General features: G+C 65.7%; 1 protein-coding gene across 1 annotated transcript; it reads left to right on the top strand.

The window, feature by feature from the left end:
* Positions 1-2,968: 2,968 nt before the first annotated feature.
* FER1L5 (fer-1 like family member 5) lies at positions 2,969-15,254 on the top strand (the record flags this gene model as incomplete). Its single annotated transcript, XM_084221721.1, has 35 exons — positions 2,969-3,026; positions 3,109-3,185; positions 3,853-3,966; positions 4,052-4,196; positions 4,672-4,796; positions 4,986-5,077; positions 5,470-5,704; positions 5,788-5,940; positions 6,187-6,300; positions 6,540-6,703; positions 6,830-7,116; positions 7,317-7,480; positions 7,621-7,794; positions 7,947-8,025; positions 8,131-8,462; positions 8,879-9,037; positions 9,146-9,244; positions 9,563-9,763; positions 9,853-10,051; positions 10,383-10,471; positions 10,574-10,615; positions 10,696-10,851; positions 11,106-11,219; positions 11,295-11,450; positions 11,533-11,624; positions 11,877-12,173; positions 12,291-12,439; positions 12,784-12,923; positions 13,188-13,276; positions 13,376-13,471; positions 13,772-13,913; positions 14,014-14,113; positions 14,342-14,882; positions 14,955-15,093; positions 15,165-15,254. 35 exons carry the CDS (start codon positions 2,969-2,971, stop codon positions 15,252-15,254), a joined length of 5,403 nt encoding a protein of 1,800 aa, XP_084077847.1.
* Positions 15,255-20,883: the final 5,629 nt, after the last annotated feature.

Below are 20,883 nucleotides of genomic sequence, written 5' to 3'. Positions count from 1 at the left end.
CGTGCACCTGCGGCATGGGGACTGCCTGCTGCCCCAGGGGTGAGTGCCAGCCCTGGGGGGACACCCTGCGGCCACCCCCTCACCGCGGCCACCCTCACCGTGTCCCCCGCTCCCGCAGGGACCTGGGTGCCACCACGGTGTCGTTGGGCCAGCTGGCGGCCAACCCCAGCCTGCCGATGGCCGTCAGGGACATGCCGCTGCGGGACCACCGGGACCGGCCCACGGGGGTGAGCCCAGCCTCACGGCACCCCGCAGCACCCCGGGGTGGCACTGTCCCCGTGTCACTGTCCCTTTGCAGTGCACAGTCACCTTCCGCTGCTACCACGACCCGCGTGGCACGGCTGAGGACGTCCCTGTCACCACCATGCACGGCCAGGTGGCCCTGGAGCCACCGGGGATGGCACCCGAGGAGAGGAAAGAGGATTTCCAGGTACGGCGCCCACGGGCACGGTGGCAGCCGGGAGGGGGACGTCACCTCGCGGCCACCACGTCAGTGCCACCCCGCAGGTCCGAGTGAGGGTCATCAAGGGCCGCCAGCTGCGGGGCAATGACATCAAACCCGTGGTGAGGGTGCAGATTGGGAAGCAGAACTTCCGCAGCCGCAGCCACAGCGGGAACAACCCCTACTTCAACGAGGTGACACCGCCGAGGGGACACGGGCGCCGCCACTGTCCCTCGGCCCGCCCTCACTGTCCCTTCTCTGGGTTTTAGGTGTTTTGCCAGAATTTCCACCTGACGCCGGAGCAGCTGGTGACACAGCCCATCCAGATCCAGGTGGGACGGAGAGGTGGCACCGGGGGGACAGGGACAGGGATAGGGGCACACAGAGGAACACAAGGACACAGGGACAACCGTGTCCCCTTCCCTGTCCCAGGTGCTCCGTTCACCAAACATCTGCACCAAACCCATCATCGGCATCTTCGAGGTGAGGCGTGGGGGAGTGGGGTTGGGGTTTGGGACTGGGGTTTGGGACTGGGAGTCTGGGAATGGGGCACTGGGAATGGGGGTCCGGGAATGGGGCACTGGGAATGGGGGTCTGGGAATGGAGCACTGGGACTGGGGCTCTGGGAATGGGGCACTGGGAATGGGGCACTGGGAATGGGGGTCTGGGAATGGAGCACTGGGACTGGGGCTCTGGGAATGGGGCACTGGGAATGGGGGTCTGGGAATGGGGGTCTGGGAATGGGGCGCTGGGAATGGGGCACTGGGAATGGGGCACTGGGAATGGGGGTCTGGGAATGGAGCACTGGGACTGGGGCTCTGGGAATGGGGCGCTGGGAATGGGGCACTGGGAATGGGGGTCTGGGAATGGGGCGCTGGGAATGGGGCACTGGGAATGGGGCACTGGGAATGGGGGTCTGGGAATGGGTTGTCAGAGCACTCTCACCCCTTTTGCCGTTCCCACAGCTCGATGTTGGCACCATCTACTCTGCCCCAGGTAATGGCAGGGTTAGGGTGGCACTGGGTGACAGACACTGGGTGACACATTTTGGGGTGCCACATTTTGAGTGACGTTTCACGCCAGCACTAGCCGGGGTGAAGCCTCATTTTGGGGGAGCACGGTGCGTTTTGGGGAGCTTTCAGGCGGGCCCTGCGCTGCCACCGCGGCGGCTCCGGTGCCACCGAGGAGGTGACCGCGGTGTCCCCGGCGGGGCAGGGCGCAGCCTGAGCGGGAAGTGGCTGAGCCTGCAGCACCCGCGGCACAGCGACGGCCGCTCGCAGGGCTTCCTGCAGGTCAGCCTCATGGTGCGCCGCGCCGGCGAGCGCGCCCAGGTGAGCGCCCCGCCCTCCCCCGCGCCCCAAAATCCCTCCTGGGAGGTCCCCACGCTGTCACCTCCCCCCCCGCCCCCCTCCAGGAGCAGGAGGTGCCGGCGGGGGACGAGGATGTGGAGGCCAACCTGCTGCGGCCACCGCCCTGCGCCACCACGCTGCAGATCCGCGTGTTCCGCGCCGAGGACCTGCCAGGGGGTGGGGACACCGGGCTGTGGGGATGGGACACAGGGAGTTGGGGTGGGGACATCGGAGGGTGGGGATGGGACACCAGGAATTGGGGTGGGGACACCTGGGTTTGGAGTGGGAGCAGATTTGGGGATCCCCCTGCTCACCGCAGGGTGGGGACACCGGGGATTCAGGGTAAAGGGTGGATTTGGGGACCCCCTGCTTGCCACAGGGTGGGGATACCGGGAATTTGGGGTGGGGGTGGGTTTGGGGACCCCCCTTCTCATCACAAGGTGGGCATGGGGGAATTTGGGGCGAATTTGGGACCATCCTGCTCACCACAGGGTGGGAACACCAGGAATTTGGGGTGAAGGGTGGAGTTGGGGATCCCCTGCTTGCTGCAAAGTGGGAACCGGGCGGGGGTTTGGGGTGGGGATGGATTCGGGGACCCCCCAAAATCTCGCTGCTCTCCATCCCCGCGCAGCGGAGCCGGCGCTGCCGTGCCTGGGCGGCGCCGCGGGCCCGCTGAAGGTGTCGGTGCGGGTCGGCTTTGCGGGCAGGACGGTGAGCTCCGGGCGGGGAATTTGGGGCGCCGGGCAGGGAATTTGGGGTGCCCGGGGGCCCTGGGGGTGCTCGATCCTTTCGGGGGCTCACAGCTGTCCCCACCGCAGCTCTGCACCCGCGGGGTGCCCGCCGAGGCCAGCCCCGAGTGGAACGAGGTTTTGTTCTTCCCCCTGCGGGTGAGGAGCGTCCCCGGCCCCAAACAGGGGCACCCCAAAAAGGGGGACGCCCCCATTTCCACAACCACACTCGGCGCTGTTCTGTCCCCGCAGCTGTCCCCCATCTGTGACGAGATCCTGCTGGAAATCCTGCGTGGGTGAGAGCGGGACACCCCGCGGCTTCGGGGGACACCCCGCGGGTTTGGGGGACACCCCGCGGGTTTGGGGGGACATCCCTGGCATCAGGGGACACTCCTTGGGTTCGGGGGACCCCTGACCGTGCCCCCCCCAGGTCGTGCCAGAGCAAAGCCATGGGCAGGGCCACCCTGAGGCTGTCTCAGATCTCCCGGGACCCCAGCAAGCTCGAGGGTGAGCAGGGCTGTCCCTCTGTCCCTTTTTGGGGTCCCCATTAGCCAGAGCCCACCCTGAACCCCCTTTTCTCTGCCGCCAGAGGGGACCCCCGGGTTCTTCCCCTCCTTTGGACCCAGCTTCCTGCCCTTCTACGGCCCCCGTCCGGACGCTGCCAGGGTACAGAGCAGGATTTGGGGGCAATGGGGTTTTTAGGGGGGCCAATGGGGCAACTGGGGGAAAAATCAGGAGTTATTGAGGGCCGTGGGATGTTTGGGGTGGGGATGGGGCAATGCAGGAGGAAATAGGGGGTTTGGAGGGGAAATGGGGTTGTGGGGCTTGTCAGTGAGGGTTTAGGGAATGGGAAAAGGAATTTGGGATATTTTCAAGGACAGTGGGACTTTTGGGGTGAGAATGGGGCGGGGAAATGGAGAATGGGATGAAAATGGGATGGGAAAGGGAGAACGGGGCATTTGAAGGAAAACAGGAATTTTGGGGGCAGGACTTTAGGAGACAACGGGACATTTGGGGTGAAAATGGGGTGGGGAAATGGAGAATGGGGTGAAAATGGGATGGGGGCAATGGGGTGAAAATGGGATGGGGGAAACAGAGAATGGGGTGAAAATGGGGTGGGTGGAATGGAGAATGGGGTGAAAATGGGATGGGGGGAATGGAGAATGGGGTGAAAATGGGGTGGGGGAATGGAGAATGGTGTGAAAATGGGATGGGAATAACAGAGAATGGGGCATTTAAGGGAAAACAGGAATTGTTGGGGCAGGACTTTAGGGGACAGTGGGACATTCTGGGGTGGCCATGGGACACGCCACTTCCCGGACTCGTTTCCCAGGACTCGGGGCCGGTTTATCGGGGCCGGCTGCTGCTGGAGCTCTGCACCCACAGGGGGACCCCGCCCGGGCGCCAGCGCGACGCCGTGGCGCCCGTGGACGCCGAGCGGGCGCAGGTGGGGACACGGGGACACCACGGGCTGCTGCCACCTGCCCCCCGCGGGGCCAGCCGAGCGCTTTTGGGGTTTCTCCTCGCCGCAGGGCCGCCTGCCCCGCTGCCAGCTGGGGCTCTGCGGGGTTTTCTACTCGGCCACCACGGTGCCAGGCGGCGCCGAGGCGCTGAGCTTGGAGCTGGGCATCGGCGGCGCCGCGGCCGCCACCGCGCCGGCCCTGCCCGCGTTCGACGGTGAGCGGGGACAGCGCCGGGGTGGCAGCGGTGCCATTGTCACCACCCGCCCCCCGGTGGCCGGTCGTGGGAAGGGGGCGGTGAGACAGTGGGGGAGTGATTAATTACTGGGTATGGTTTATTAGCGTAATTATTGGAGGGTTTGGTCTTCATTTGTGGGAGGGACTGGGAGGTTTGGGGTGTTTGGGGTGATTTTGGGGGGATTTTGGGGTGTTTGGCATTGATTCGGGGTTACTTTGGGGTGTTTTAGGGCACTACCAGGATGCCCTGGGCTGAGGTGGTTTTGGGTGTTTTTGGGGTGTTGGGGACATGGTTGGGGTGTCACTGGGTGATGTCACCTGTGGATCAGGGGACAGTTTAGGAATCTCATATGATCCCATGACACCTCCCAGGAAGCCCCAGCTGCCCCTCAGCAGCACGGCCAGGTCCATCCTGACTCTGATTTTCCCAATTTTCCTGATTTTCCTGGATTTAGGGAACCTCTACCACCACCTGCCGTGGTTTGGGGACAAACCGGTGGCTGCTGTCACCTCGCTGTGGGAGGACGCTGGGCACCGCTGGGACAGCCTGAACCTCCTGCGAACGCTGTGCCAGCACCTGGTGAGACCCCAAATCTGGGTGGGGATGATCCGAAATCTGGGTGGGATTGACCCTGAATCCGGCTGGGAATGGTCCCAAATCCAGGTGGGAACAGTTTGGGGAGGGATTGACTCCAAAATCCATTTGGGAACAGTTTGGGGTGGCATTGACCCCAAAATCCATTTGGGGATGGTTTGGGGCCGTTCCCAGGAGAGGAACCTGGCCAAGCTGCAGGGACACCGTGGGGACACCACCAGGGACATCAGGACCAAGCTGCTGCGGGAGCTGGAACAGGACTGCGAGTGAGCGATCCCAAATCCCTGCCCCGGGGTTTGGGGCTGGGGGATCCCAAATCTGGGGGGAAACGGGGCTGGCAGTGGGGGTTTGGGGGGTTTGGGACACTCTGGGGGACAGTGGGACATTCTAGAGGGCAACTGGGAGTGGAAATGGGATGAGGAGGATGTGGGGATTTTGGGGTGGAAATGGGGATTTGCATGGGAGGATGGAGTGTTTGGGGGAAAACCAAGGAATTGTTGGGGGAAAGAATTTTGGGGGTGTTTTGGGATGATTTTGGGGTGATTTGGGGATGTTTTGGGGTGGTTTTGGGAGCTGCAGGACTGCCCTGGGCTGGGCTGGTTTCAGGGTGTTTTTGGGATGTTTTTGGGGTGATTTTGGGCTGTTCTGGGTCCTGCAGGGCCGCCCTGCAGTGTCTGGAGGCGCAGCCTGCTCTGACTGTCCTGGACCAGCAGCTCCAGAGCGCCCGGCGCCGCCTCCTGCAGCGGCTGCAGCGCGAGGCCAGGGCCGATGGCCGGCACGGGGACACCCTGGGGACAGTGGCCCAGGGGTGGCTGCGGCGCGCGGCCGCGCTGGCTGTGGAGGTGACACCAAAAACCCCAAAGAGGGACAAATCCAAACCCCACAAGGCTGAGGTTGGGTGTGTCCAGGGTCCCTGTGGGGCAGTTCCTGTCGCCATTCCGGTGCTGCTCTCACCCCTGTCCCCGTGTCCCCACAGCCCCAGGCCGGTGTCCCCGACGTGCAGCTGTGGCTGCTGCGGGGCCAGCTCCGGGTGGCCTCGGCCCGTGTCCCCGCCACCGATGTCCTGCACTCCCCACACAGCCCTGGCGCCTGCGGCCGCCTCTGCAGGAGAATCCTCACCCTGTTCCTGGTGGGAACTCCCGCCGTCCCCCACTGTCCCTCCGTGTCCCCTTGGTGTCCCCTGGTATCCCTCCTTGTCCCCTCCATGTCCCCTTTGTCCCTGCTCCATGTCCCCTCTCTATTCCCACCTCATCTCCTCCAAATCCCTCCTCTGTGTCCCCCCATGTCCCCTCTCTGCACATCCCCACGTCCCCTGTCTGTCCCCCCGCGTGTCCCCGGCCCTGGGTGACACTCTGTGCCACACTCTGTGTCGCAGGGCTGTGGGGACGCCCAGGCCCAGGTGCGGGTCTGGCTGTGGCTGGGGCGAGTGGCCGAGAGCGGCGAGCTGGTCCAGCTGCTCGGGGGGAGCCTGCGCTTCTACAGCGAGATGGTGGGGACAGCACGGGGACAGTGGGGACAGGGGAGGGGACAGCATAGGGACAGCATGGGAGGGGACAACAGGGAGGGGACAGCACAGGGACAGCACGGGGACAGCATAGGGACAGTGGGGACAGAGGAGGGGATAGCATGGGAGGGGACAGCAGGGAGGGGACAGCACCTGGGAGGGGCCACCGGGGAGGGGACAGCACCCCACAGTGTCCCCTTAGGCCAGCCACTGTGTCCCCACAGTACGAGAACCAGACGCGGCTGTTGGGGAAATGGGGGCCCCGGAGGCTTTTGGGGCGCCCCACATTCTCCGACAGCTCTGGCCGGGCCGCGCTCCCCCCGGAGGAGCTGCAGCCCCCCAAGGGCTGGCGCTGGGACGGGCCCTGGAGCGTGGAGCGGCCGCGGAGGTGAGCCCAGGGGACAGCCAGCCCTGTCCCTGCGGGGAGTGCGGTGAGCCAGCCGTGTCCCCCGGTGTCCCCAGGGTGCCGTCACAGGGAGCGCGGTGACCCAGCCGTGTCCCCCCATGTCCCCAGGGTGCTGGCACGGGCGGAGGGCGCGGGGAGCGCGGTGCTGGAGGAGCTCTATGAGAACCAGAGCCGGGACCCCAGCGGGGGCTGGGCCAGCACGGCCAGCACAGACGCCGTGAGTGGGGGACAGCATGGGGACAGCGTGGGTGACACCGGAGTGTGGCGGCTCAGCGCCCGCCTGGTTTTGCAGAAGGGAGTGGCGGTGCCACCGAAGGAGGAAGTGGCGTGTCCCCAGGGCTGGTGTGTCACCAGTGACTGGCAAGTGGACATGGAGGGGGCCGAGGATGAGGACGGTGAGTGGGGGGTCCCCAGTGGGTACAGCAGGGTGGGGGGGACAGGGATGGGGGTGATAGGGACAGGGTGACAGGAGTGGGGTAGCAGGGGTGAGGATGACAGGGATAGGGTAACAGGGATGGAGGGGACAAGATGGGGGTGATGAAGATAGGGGGGACAGGGACAGGGTGGCAGGGAAGGAGCTGACCCCTGTGTGCAGGTTGGCAGTACGGGGTAGGCACGGAGGATGGCAGCCCCCCGGCAGTGTGGCACGGCAAGGGACAGCAATGCCACACCCTCCGGCGCCGGCGCTGGGTCCGAGTCCGCCACAGGGACAGTGACAGCTGGACACAGGAGCAGGACACGGACACCCGCAGCACCCTGGTGACACACACGGGGACAGGGATGGGTGGTGGGGATTGAGGTGGCAGGGTGGGGGTGACAGAGGTGACAAGGATGGGGTGTGATGGGGATGAGCTGTTGTCCCTGTGTCACCCTGTCCCCCTGTCATGCTGTCCCCTCAGGACCCCGAGGAGCTGTGGGAGGACGAGGCCTGGCAGCCCGAGTGCTTCTGGGGCTGCACCTTCCAGCCCAAGGTCCCGGCCGGGCCCCGGTGCCGCCGGCGGCGCTGGCAGCGCAGCCTGGTGCCCGCCGAGCCCGCGGCCGTGGCACCGCTCTTCCTGCTCCAGGGAGCCCCGGTAGGAACGGGGCTGGGGGAACCGGAGGTGTGGAGAGGGAGGGGAGGGAAGAGGGAGGGATGGAGCCCTGTGGAGCGGGGCCATGATGGAACAGTAGCACACGGGACAGGGGGACAGCAGGGTCCCCCCAGCCCAGCCCTGTCCCCTCTCAGGACAACATGGAGCTGGCCCTGGACAGTCCAGCGGTGGCCCTGCAGCAGCCGCCCCCCTTCATCCTCTGCACCTTCCAACGTGAGCCTGGGGACCGGGAGGGACCGGGGACAGGCCGGGGAGTGACCGGGAGGGGTCGGGAGTGGCCGGGGGCTCACAGCCCCCCTGACCCCCGGCTGTCCATAGGGCCCAGCCGCTTCCAGCTCCGCTGTTACATCTTCCAGGCACTGGATCTGGCTCCCAGCAGCTCCAGGACCTCCATAGGTGGGCCCCCTCTGCCTCCCCGGGTGCCGCCCCGCAGGCAGCCCGGGGCGCTGACGGTGTCGCTGTCCCCAGATGCCACCGTGCACGTGTCATTCGTGTCCCTGAGCCAGCGCACGCGGGCCGTGTGCGGGGCGCTGGACCCGCAGTGGGAGCAGACGCTGCTGTTCCCCCGGGTGCCGCTGTTCGGGGACCCCCGGGGCGTCCAGAAGGACCCGCCCGCCGTGGTGGTGGAGGTGTGCGACCAGCGGGGACAGGTACGGGACACACCCAGCACGGGGAGAGGGGTGGAGCGTGGGGGGAGGGAGGGAATGAGGGAGGGAGGAGAGGGAGGGATGAGGAATGGGGGATCATGGATAAGGACGGGGGTCAGGGATGGAAGGATGGAGGGAGGGATGGAGTGGTGTGGAGAGGGAGGGAGGGAGGAGAGAGGGAAGGAGGGAAGGGTGGGAGCAGAGGGATGGATGGATGGATGGATGGATGGATGGATGGATGGATGGATGGATGGACGGACGGACGGATGGGACATGGATGGAGGGTTGGCAGGAGGGGTGGAGGCACAGGGGCTCAGGGATGGAAGGACAGGGATAAGGGATGCAAGGGTGGGGGTGTCAGGGATGGAGGAGCAGGGACTCCCCGGCTGGGCCAGCCCGTGCTCAGGCTCTCCTCGCAGGGCACCGCAGTGCTCCTGGGTCGGTGTGTGTGTGCCCCGCGGGTCTGGCTGGACGCGGCGCTCCGGGAGCCGCCCCGGCTCCAGCCCCACCCGCTGCGGGGCCCGCGGGGCCCGGCCGGGGAGCTGCTGGCGGCCTTCGAGCTCCTGCGCGAGCCCGAGGTGAGGCGGTGACAGGGGCGGCACAGGGGGACACAGGGGTGTCACGGATGGCACTCAGGGCCGGGATGGCTTTGTCGCTGTGTCCCCCCCCACCCCCTCCCCCGGCAGGACGGGTCCCCGGCTCCGCTCAGCCCCCCGCCCCTGAGGAAGGACGGGTTCGGCATCCCCCCGGAGCTGCGGCCGCGCCTGCAGAGGGTGGCGCTGGAGGTGAGAGCCACCTGCGGGAGGGGACAGTGCGGGGACAGCGCGGGGAGAGGGGTGGGGACAAGCAGGGAGTGGGGAATGGGATGGAGGCGGGGCTGGGTTGGGAACAGGGATGGGACAGGGATAAAGGTGGGATGGGGACAAGACTGGAGATGGAGCCTGGGCGTGGCAGAGGCTGTGGGCAGAGCTGAAGCTCCTGGGGATGGGGACAGGGGATGGAGACAGGACAGGGACAAGAACAGGAGCGAAGATGAGAGCAGGCACACAGGGGAAGAGGCAAAGGGGTGGGGACAGGGACACGGATGGGGACAACACCTTCAGGCTGCCACCGAGGGGAGCCCCGCGGGTGACAGGAGCCGCGCGTCCCGCCAGGTGCTGGCCTGGGGGCTGCGGGGGCTGCGCGGGGCCGTGCGGGAGCCGCGGCTGGAGCTGCAGTGGGGGGAGCAGAGCCTGTGGACCCCCCCGATCCAGGACATGGCCGCCAACCCCAACTTCCCCAGCAACGCCTTCCTGCTCACCCTGGTGAGGGCGGGACGGGGGCGGGCAGTGGCCGCGGGTGTGGCCGCGGGTGTGGCCGCGGTGACAGGGCTGTCCCCGGGCTGTCCCCGCAGGCGCTGCCCGAGGAGGAGCGGTTCGTGCCGCCCATCCGCCTGCGGCTCTGGCACCGCGCGGGCACCGAGCGGCGGCTGCTGCTGGGCCAGGCCAGCGTCAGGGACCTGGGCCGGTACCGCTGTCCCCCGCCCTTCCAGGGGCAGCTGCTGGGCTCTGGCAGGCCCGGCCGTGGCTCTGACACGGTTGTGTCAATGCCAGGTACTGCCCATCCCATCCCTGCCCATCCTTGGGGCCACCTGTCCCATCCCTGCTCATCCCTGGTGCCACCTGTCCCATCCCTGCCCATCTCTGGTGCCACCTGTCCCATCCCTGCCCATCTCTGGTGCCACCTGTCCCATCCCTGCCCATCTCTGGTGCCACCTGTCCCATAGCTGCTTCACCCTTTGTACACCTTGCCCATGCCAGGCGTCCCCTGTCCTATCCATGTCCCATCCCAGCTGTCCCCTCCCTCATCCCTGCCCCATCCCAGGTGTCCCCAGCCCGTCCCAGCTGTCCCCTCCCTCATCCCCGCTGTCCCTGTGTCCCTTAGATGATCTCCTTTCCATGCCCGTCTGCTCCAGCCCCTGCAGGCGCTGGTGCTCCCGGTTCCTGGCCACAGCCCGGGCCAGGATGGCTCAGGTGAGTCCCCCCGGTCACCTGGCGCCAGCCCTGGCACCGCTGGGTGCTGGCACTGCCCAGCCCTGTGCCTCAGTTTCCCCAAGAGCCCTTTGCTCCCTGCAGGACCTGCTGGGCTACCTCAGGAACAGGCAGGCTGAGGACGAGGTGGGCACAGGAACGGGGACAGGTGGCACATGGGATACCACCAGGGCCACCTTTGCCCACCTGCTCCTGCTCCCCACCAGGATGACGCAGATGAGGAGGAGGAGGAGGACAACAAGGACGAGGATGAGGACAAGGAGGAGGAGGAGGAAGAGAGGGACTGGTGGAGCAAATTCTATGCGTCCATGGAGGACAAGGACCCCAAATCCCCGTGGGGAACCAGCAGGGACAGACTGAAGGTGAGCCAGAGCCTGGGACCTGCACTGGGACAGGGACAGGGACAGCTGGGGACAGGGATGGGGCTGGGGACAGAGACAGGGAGGATGAAGGGAGTGGGTGAGGACAGGAATAGGGATGAAGGTGGGGAGGGAACAAGGATGAGGATGAGGAGGGAATGGGGACAAGGATGAAGAAGGGACCGGGGCCACGGTGGGGAGCAGCCCCAGGACAGGGCCAGGCCCGGGACTGATCTGAGGCCGGCCCTGCCCTGCAGATCTACGGCTGCGAGCTGGAGGCGGTGCCCGAGTTCGAGGGGCTGCAGGATTTCTGCCAGACCTTCCCCCTCTCCAAACCCGGCCGTGCCCCCGAGCCCGTGGGCAGCTTCAAGGTGGGTGAACCCCCCGATCCCGTGGGACCCCGGCAGCGGGGCGGGACCCCCGGAGGGCACCGAGGGGTCTCTCAGGGGCTGTTCCGCATCTACCCCGTGCCCGAGGAGGGCGGAGCCGCTCCCGCACCGCGCTGCTTCCAGCGCCTGCCGCCCCGCCAGCCGCAGCCGTGCCTGGTGCGCGTCTACGTCGTGCGAGCCTTCGACCTGTCCCCCCGCGATGTCACCGGGCTGGTAAGGACAGCGGGGACGTCCGCGGGGCCCGGCGGGGCGGGGCGTGCCGGCCGTGTCACCGCGGTGTCCCCTCTGTGCTCAGAGCGATCCCTACGTGCGGGTGGCGCTGGGCAAGAAGACGCTGGGACAGCGGGACCAGTACGTGCCCAACACCCTGGAGCCCGTCTTTGGCAGGTGCGGCCGGTGGCCCTGGCACTGTCACCCCCGGGGCGGGTGGCCCGTGTCACTGTCACCTCCAAGGGGCACTGGGGGGATTCACCAGGTCGCCATTCCCAGTGCTGTTGTGCCACCAGATCCCTGTGCCGTTCCCGGTGTCACCACCTGTCCCACTTCCTGTCCTGCCATGTCCCTATACCCTCAGCTCCCCTGTGCCCATGGGTCCCTGTCCCCATGCCAGCCCCGGGCTGATGACACCACTGCCACCAGGATGTTCGAGCTGACGGCCACCATCCCCCTGGAGAAGGACCTGCGGGTGACAATCATGGACCACGACAAGGTGCCACCTGACCAGGAGATTGGCAGCACCACCATCGACTTGGAGGACCGGCTGCTGTCCTACCACCGTGCCCACTGCGGGCTGCCCACCCTGTACCACACGTGCGTGGCATGGGACACGGGGGGGACACGGGGAGGGGGGACAGGAGGGGACATGGTGGGCACACAGGAGGATGGCACGGAGCGGGCACAGAGGGATTTGGGACACGAGGAGGGGCAGGTTGGGAGGTACAGGAGGGTTTGGGGGGCGCAGGAGGATGGAGGGGGGCACAAGAGGATGGCACAGAGGGCCAGGGGCGGGCACAGGGGTGACTCCCAGCAGAGGTGCCATTGCCCTGTCCCCAGAGCGGGCCCCGCGTGCTGGCGGGACCAGCTGTGCCCCAGCCGGGCCCTGGAGCTCCTGGCGGGCACCCGGGGGCTGCCCGGGCCCCGCTTCAGCCGTGGGGGCACCGCCCTGAGCCTGGGCGGGCAGCGCTTCGAGCTGCGCCACTTCGGTGAGGCACTGGGGGCTTGGGGGCATCTGGGGAGGGTCTGGGGGGTTTGGGGGAGTGTGGGAGGGGTTTGGGGGGTTTCTGGGGAGGATTTGGAGAGGGTCTGGTGGGGATTTGGGGGTCTGGGGGGGTCTGGGAGGATGTGGGGAGGGTCTGGTGGGGGTTTGGGGGGTTCTGGGGGGGTCTGGGGTGGTTTTCAGGGATCTGGGGGGGGGTTTGGGGGATCTGGGTGGGTCTGGGGTGTCTGGGGTAATTTGGGGGTCTTGGGCAGATCTGGGGTAATTTGGGGGTCTTGGGGGGTCTGTGGGGTGGCTGTTGGGTGGGTGACAGGTGGGTCGGTGTCCCAGAGCGGGGCCACCCCCCGCCGCGACACGCCGGGGCCCCCCGGGAGCGCCTGGCCCTGCACGTGCTGAACCTGTTCGAGCTCGTCCCGGAGCACCTGGAGACCCGCGGGCTGCAGAGCCGCGCCCAGCCCGGCCTGGAGCAGGTGACAGCGACACCGGGGGACAGCGACAGCGGGCTGGGGGGGACAGCGACACCTAGCGGGGACATTGGGTGACAGAGAACATGGGGATGGGGACATCGCAGGGACAGGGACACTGGGGTGGCTGCCAGGGACACCCAGGGGGTGACAAGGACACGTGCTGGGTGGACAAAGGGACCCCGTGGTGATGAGGAGCCTGGGGCTGTGGGGACAGAGAGGGGACACTCGGGGACACGGGCCGGTGCCAGCCCAACCTGCTGTCCCCAGGGCAAGGTGCAGATGTGGGTGGACATTTTCCCCACCAGCCTCGGCCCCCCTGGGCCCCCGGTGAACATCGACCCCCGCAAGGCGGAGGGGTGAGTGAGGGACAGGACACCCCTGTGGAGACAGGGCCACCCCCCGTGGGGACAGAGCCCCCCTGGGTGGAAGGTGACTCGTCCCTGTCCCCTCCCGAGGTACGAGCTGCGCTGCGTGGTGTGGAACGTGCGGGACACGGACCCTGGGGACGTCAACCTGCTGGGCCAGCGCATGAGTGACATCTATGTGTCTGGGTGTGTCCCCATCGTGTCCCTGTCACCCCCCAGCTTCTGCCCTGCTCACCTCAGAGCCCCTGGCAGATCCTTTGTCACCACAAGGGTGGTGACAGCCATCCCCAGGGTCCCTGTCACCCCAGGGTGTCCCCATCCATGTGGGCACAGGTGTGACAGCTGTGTCCCCTGCTGGGTGGCACAAGTGGCTGGAACAGAGGTGACAGGGGTGTCCCCACAGGTGGCTGGACGGGCTGGGTGGCACAGAGGTGACAGCAGTGTCCCCTGGGGGGTGACACACGGGTGACAGTGGTGTCCCCGCAGGTGGCTGGACGGGCTCCCCGAGCAGCGGCAGCACACCGACATCCACTATCGCTCCCTGGACGGCAGCGGCGCCTTCAACTGGCGCTTCGTGTTCCCCTTCGAGTTCCTGGCGGCCGAGAAGCTCTGCGCCATCCGCCGCAAGGTCAGTGCCAGCTGGGGTGGGACAGAGAGGGGACAGCAAGGGGACACAGAGCAGGGACACGGCCCAGGGACACGTGTGACCTTGCCGTGTCCGCGGGCAGGAGCACGTGTGGAGTTTGGACAAGACGCTGCTGAAGGTGCCGCCCAAGCTCATCCTGCAGGTGTGGGACAATGACAAGTTCAAGGCAGACGATCTGCTGGGTGAGAGCCTGTGTCACCACCGGGGGGACACCGCAGGGGACAGGGGACAGCCAGTGGGGACAGGGAACTCCCGCTGGTGATAAGGAGCTCCCACTGGTGACAGGGAGCCACCACTGGTGATAAGGAGGACCCATTGATGATAAGAAGCTCCCACCGGTGACAAGGAGCTCCCCCAGGTGACAGGGAGCTCCCCCCGGTGACAGAGCTGTCCCTTGCCCTGTCCCGCAGGGATCCTGGAGCTGGAGCTGACACGGCTGCCCCGCCCAGCCCGCAGCGCCCGCCTGTGCCGGGCCACGCCGCAGGACCTGCCCTGGTTCTCCTGGCCCTGGTTCTCCCTGCCCCGGTTCTTCCAGGCCCAGCTCTCCCGGGCCTGGCTGTCCCTGGCCCGGCTCTCCCGGGCCTGGCTCCCCCTGGCCCGGCTCTCCCGGGCCTGGCTCCCCCTGGCCCGGTTCTCCCGGCGGCTCTTTCGGCGCTGGCTCCGCGCCCCGGCGCTGCAGCGCTCGCCCCTGAACCTGTTCCGCAGGAGGAGGGCGCGGGGCTGGTGGGCCTGCACCATGCACGAGGACGGCGGCCAGCGGCTCTCGGTAGGTTGGGGACGGGGTGGGGACACCCACACGGGGCTGGGGGACAGCAGGGACGGATCCAACCGCCCCCCCCAGGGGAAGCTGGAGCTGAGCCTGGAGCTGCTGTCGGCGCAGGAGGCCGAGGAGCGGCCGGTGGGGAGGGGCCGGGAGGAGCCCAACAAGCACCCGACCCTGTCCGAGCCCAGGTGAGCCCGGGCCGAGCCAGGAGGGGCCGCAGGGCAGGGGACAGGCGGTGGCTGAGCCCGGTGTCCCCGCAGGCGCCCCAAGTCCTCGTTCCTGTGGCTGACCTCCCCGCTGAGCTTCGTCCGCCACGGCATCCGCTGGCGCTACCTGCTGTGGTTCGCCCTGGGGCTGGCGGCGCTCCTGCTGCTCCTGTTGCTCCATTCCTTCTTCCCGGTCAGCACCGCCCCACAAACACCTCGCTGTCCCCCCGGAACGCGCCCTGAGTGCCCCGTGTCCCCCTGCAGGGCACCCTCAAGGTGAAGGCGGCTCAACCGTGCCAGCTCGGGCTGGCCAAGGAGCAGCCGGCCACAAAGCATCCCTGGACGGAGCGCTGAGGAGGAGCCGCCCAGCTCCCTGAATTCCTGGCTCTGGATGTCCTCGGTGGGTTCTGCAGCCAGGAGGGGATTGTCCCGTCTATGACGCCGGGGGAGCTGCCCGTGAATGTTCCCTCCTGAACAAAGCCGTGTCCAAGCAGCACCGGAGCATCGTCCCCGTCTCTGGTGGCTTGGGGAGGGCACGGACACCCTAACCCCAGCCCCGATCCCAATCTCACCCCTAACTCCAGGGTCTCCTCCAGCTCCCAAACTCAGCCCTAAGCCCAACAGTGTCATCAGCCCTCACCCCAGTGTCAGCCCCGGTCCCCCGGGCGGGACGGGGACACCCCCGGGAAGTGCGGCTGGGAGGGAGGTGGGAGCTGCACCGGCCCCTCTGCAATGACAACGGACACCGGCAGCCATGCCCGCTCCGCGCCGGAGCCCCGGCGCCGCCCCTGCCCCTCGGCGACGCGACCGGCCCGGGCCGGGGGAAGGACAGACAGCATCCCCGGGGCGAAGAAGGCGGAGATGCCCCGGCCCCGGCCCTGCCCCGGGGCGAGGCGAACGCTCCCGGTGACCGGGCTGGGTGTGCCCAGGCCCCGCCCCTCCCGGAACCCTCTCAGCCAATCACATCGCTCCGTTCCGCTTTAGCTCCGCCCCTCATTGTTTCCCAACCAAGCAAACTGCGCTATGCCCCGCCCCTCATTGTTGATACTCGATTCCTATTGGCTGTAGCGGAGGGGGCGGGGCTAACCCTGCATATAAAAAGCGGCGGCGGGGGGGCTGCTGGGTCAGTTCGGGTCTGGCGGAGGCAGCGGAGCGGAGGAAGCAGAGGAGGAGCCCAGAAAGCAGAGGAGAGAGGAAGAAGCAGAGGAAGAGTCCAGGAAGCAGAGGAGAGAGGAAGAAGCAGAGGAAGAGTCCAGGAAGCAGAGGAGAGAGGAAGAAGCAGAGGAAAGCGGAATCCCCGGCACTGGCCGGGCTCTCAGAACCTCCAGCCCCGGAGCTCCGGCATCGCCAGCACGGGGTGGTGTTTGGGGGGAGGCTGGGAGGGACGGGGATGCGCCGTTTCTCGGTACCGGCCCCTCCGAACGGGACCGGTGCCGGCACCACCCCCGGTTCAGCAAAGGTAGGGCCCGAGCACCGCCGGGGCACTGAGGGACCACGCCGGGCTCCCACATCGGGGGCTCGGCCACCGCCCCGGCCTGCCCAAGGTAAGGGGATGGTGAACACGGCATCTGACACCAACCCCGGGTCAGCAAAGGTAGGGGCGGACAACCCCGGGGCACCGTGGGACCACCCGGACCCCTCAAACTGGAGGGGTTCGGCCACTGCCCCGGCCCGCCAAAGGTATGGGATAAAATAAAATTGGCAAAAATTACATCACGTGCTGTGGCTGATCTCTGATGGCTCCGTGTGTCACTCGCCACCCACACAAATCACAGAGTCCCCCCAGAAGTGGGGCTGAGACTCTCAGAGACCCCTCCCTGTGGGCCTGGGACCACCAAGAATGGGGCTGGAACTGCCAAAGACCCCACCCCATAAACACAAGCACCACAGAAATGGGCCTGGGACCCTCAGAGATCCCTCCCCATAAACCCAAGCTCCCCAGAAATGGGTTTGGGACCCCCAGAGGCCCCTCCCCATAAACCTGGGCACCCCAGAAATGGGCCTGGGACCCTCAGACATCCCTCCCCATAAACCTAAGCTCCCCAGAACTGGGTCCGTGACCCTCAGAGACCCCTCCCCATGGGTCTGGGACCACCAAAAATGGGAGCAGCACCCTCAGAAACCCCTTCTCATAAGCCCAAACTCCCCAGAAATGGGTCTGTGACCCTCAGAGATCCCTCCCCATAAACCTAGGCACCCCAGAAATGGGTCTGTGACCCTCAGAGACCCCTCCCCATGGACTGAGACCCCCAGAGACCCTTCCCCATGGGCCTGGGACCACCAGAAATGGGAAAGGGACCCCCAAAGACCCCTCCTCATAAACCCAAGCTCCCCAGAAAGGGGTCTGGGACCCCTAGAGACCCTTCCTCAGGGGGCTGGGACCACTCGGTCCCGTTAGGTTCTGTTGCCATGACGCTGCCCTGGGTGCCACCAGGGGTGGAACACTCGCCATGTCACAATAGAGCCTCGGTTCTGTCATTCCTGATACTGTGACATCATGGGATTCCATGGAATTCTATGGAATTTATGGATTCTGTCATGGTCCTGGTGTCGGAGAAAATTGAAATAAAAGTTGGACTTAGTGGCCTGAGTTTACCCTCCTTTAGGGTTCTGTAGCCATGATATTTTATGGAAAATCCTCTCCTTAGGATTTTTCCTCCTGAGAAGCTGAGAGGCCTCAGGAACAAAATGGAAACAATGATTGTCTGCTGCTGTGGGATGCAACAGGGCTGATCTGGGATTGGGCTCATGTGGTTGTTTCTACTTAATGGCCAATCCCAGTCCAGCTGTGTCAGTCCAAACTTTTGTTATTAATTCCTTTTCTATTCTTAGCCAGCCTCCTGACGAAATCCTTTCTTCTATTCTTTTAGTATAGTTTTAATATAATATATATCATAAAATAATAAATCAGCCTTCTGAACATGGAGTCAACTTTCTCCTCTCTTCCCTCATCCTGGGACCCCTGCGATCACCATCACAGGATTCCAATAATCCCCATTTCCAAGAATCCAATTCCAATTTCCAATAATCCAAATTTCCCAATTCCAATTTCCATCGGGAAGAAATGAAGACATAAAAGTGCAAAAATAGCAATCTTTTATTAACAAGCGGGAAATTCTCCCAAAACCCCGATTTCAGCGCGGCCCCGCCCCCACCCCCCGTAACACCCGCCCCCCGGGCCACGCCCAATGGAACCCTCCTTCTTCCGACCAATCAGATCGCTCGGCTGCGGTTTGGTCACGCCTCCCCTCTGTTTGCTCACAATGTGGAACGTTGTTTGCTCCGCCCCCACGCTATTTTCTCGATCCCCATTGGCTGTAGTGCTGGGGGGCGTGGCTCAGGTTTGGTATAAAAGGCGGCGGCGGGAGGCGGGCCGGCAGTTCGGGGTCGGGAGCGGCGGAGGAGCGGAGGCAGCGGAGACCCCGGAACCGGCGGAGGCCCCGGGGCAGCCGGACAGCGCAGGATCGCAGCGGTGGACACCGGACTGGCCGAACCCTCCGGGGCGGCCGAAGACCGGAGGATCGCAGCCCCCCGGGGCGGCCGAAGACCGGAGGATCATAGCCCCCCGGACCGGGGCGGCAGAAGACCGGAGGATCATAGCCCCCCCGGGGCGGCCGAAGACTGGAGGATCGTAGCCCCCCGGACCAGGGCGGCCGAAGACCGGAGGATCACAGCGGTGGACACCAGAGCCCCCCGGCCTGGGGTGGCCGGACATCGGAGGATCGCAGCGTTGGACGCCGGGCGCCCGGACACCGGAGGATCGCGGCGATGGACACCGGAGGATCACGGCGGTGGACCCCGGAAAACCGGGGCGGACGGATACCCGAGGACCTGCGAGGAAGGATGTGGAAACCCCACCGCACACTCCGCTCCATGGAGACGACCCGCTCCCATATTACGGTAAGCCGATCCGCCCCTGCCCGGGAAGGGAAGGAGGACGGAGACGACCTGATCCCCCCTCCCGGGTGAAGACGGCGGTCCCAGCCGCAACGGAGGAGCGACAAGGGTGCGGAGGCCCCACCGGACACTCCGCTCCATGGAGATCGCCCCCCGCCCGCGGGGGTAACGGTAAGCACGAACGGAGAGGATTCGGCCCCCTCCCGGTACCGGGAAACGGCCGGAGGTGCCCTGACCCCCCCTTATCCCCACAGTTGGCACAGACGGTCCCGGTTCCCGGTAACCAAGCAGCAGCGAGGCTGCAGAGACCCCCACTACCCTCACCCCCACCCCCGTTCATCGCCGCACAGGACGGGGGTGGGGCCGAACCGGGCCCTCCCTCACGGGGGAGGGCCGGAGGACCGAGACCCCCGGGCCCTCCTTAACGGGGGAAGGACCGGACACTCCGGGCCCTCCTTAACGGGGGAAGGACCGGACACTCCGGGCCCTCCCTCACGGGGGAGGGCCGAGACCCCCGGGCCCTCCCTCACGGGGGAAGGACCGAGACCCCCGGGCCCTCCTTAACGGGGGAAGGACCGGACACTCCGGGCCCTCCCTCACGGGGGAGGGCCGGAGGACCGAGACCCCCAGGCCCTCCCTCACGGGGGAGGGCCGGAACACCGGGACCCCCGGGCCCTCCCTCACGGGGGAGGGCCGGAAGACCGGGACCCCCGGGCCCTCCCTCACGGGGGAAGGACCGGGACCCCCGGGCCCTCCTTAACGGGAGAAGGACCGGACACTCCGGGCCCTCCCTCACGGGGGAATGACCGGACACTCCGGGCCCTCCCTCACGGGGGAGGACCGGAAGGCTGGGACCCCCGGGCCCTCCCTCACCCTCACGGGGATGGGCCGGGACCCCCGGGCCCTCCCTCACGGGGGAATGACCGGACACTCCGGGCCCTCCCTCACGGGGATGGGCCGGGACCCCCGGGCCCTTCCTTACGGGGGAGGGCCGGGACCGGAGCCCCGAAATGGAGACCCCCCCCCACCCCCCGAAAATGGCAGGAGGATGGAGACACCCCCCGGTATCCATCAGGGTGAGAAGGGTGGAGACCCCCCGAGCATCATGCGGGGTGAGAGGGGCAGGGGAGCATCCCCCGAGCCCAGAGAGACCCTCGAGCATCCCCCATGCTCCAGGCTATGGAAATCAGAATGTTACAACAATCCGATTTTACAACAAATGGGGGAAAAAAAAAATCAGAATTTTACAAAAGTCAAATTATACAAGACATGGGGCAAAAAAAAAAAAAAAAATCCAATTTTACAACTCGTGGAACGCTTTGGCTGCTATTGACTCCCCCAAGGAGTCACTTGAGGTGAAAATAGGAAGAAATCACAAAGCCCCAGCCCCACCCGGGGCTGTCTCCATCCTTGTCACACCCGGGGGCTGCAGGGGGGTCCCCACCCCCCCAGTTAAGGGGGGGGCAGAAATAAAAAGTGAATTTACGGAGCCAGAGACCCCAGACCCTCCAGAGCCAGAGGGGACGGACCTGCAGCGTCTGGGGGCACCAGGCAAAGGAAAACTGGCAGAAATGAATTCTGACAGCTCGATAATTCGGCTGATCGATAATTCGGCTTCTAATTCGGCTGATGAATAATTCGGCTTCTAATTCGGCTGATGAATAATTCGGCTTCTAATTTGGCTGATGGATAATTCGGCTGTTAATTTGGCTGATGGATAATTCGGCTGATAATTTGGCTGATAATTTAGCTGCTATTTGCTCTCTCAAGTAGCACTTGAGATGAAAATGCAAACAAATCCCAAACCCCTGGGATTGGGAGCACGGGTCAGCCTGAGATTCCATCCCTGTCACACCCGGGGGCTTTCCAAGTGATTAATTGCTGAAATGTTTAATTGTTCTGTGGGTTTAGAGGCGCGGGGCCACCTTCCTTCCCCCCAGTCCCTCTCAGTGCCCCCACTGTGACATGGACGGAGACCCCTCGAGCGTCCCCCGAGCTCTGAAATAAATAAAATTCAATAAAGTATGGCAGCACAAAACAGGCTTGGACTGAGTATTTCTTACATAAGTGAACATTCTTATGGAGT

Source organism: Fringilla coelebs, assembly GCF_963513975.1.
Source record: "Fringilla coelebs genome assembly, chromosome: 26".
NCBI lineage: Eukaryota > Metazoa > Chordata > Aves > Passeriformes > Fringillidae > Fringilla > Fringilla coelebs.
The sequence above is the reverse complement of the archived record's forward strand: the minus strand, read 5'-3'. Positions and strand labels throughout refer to the sequence as shown.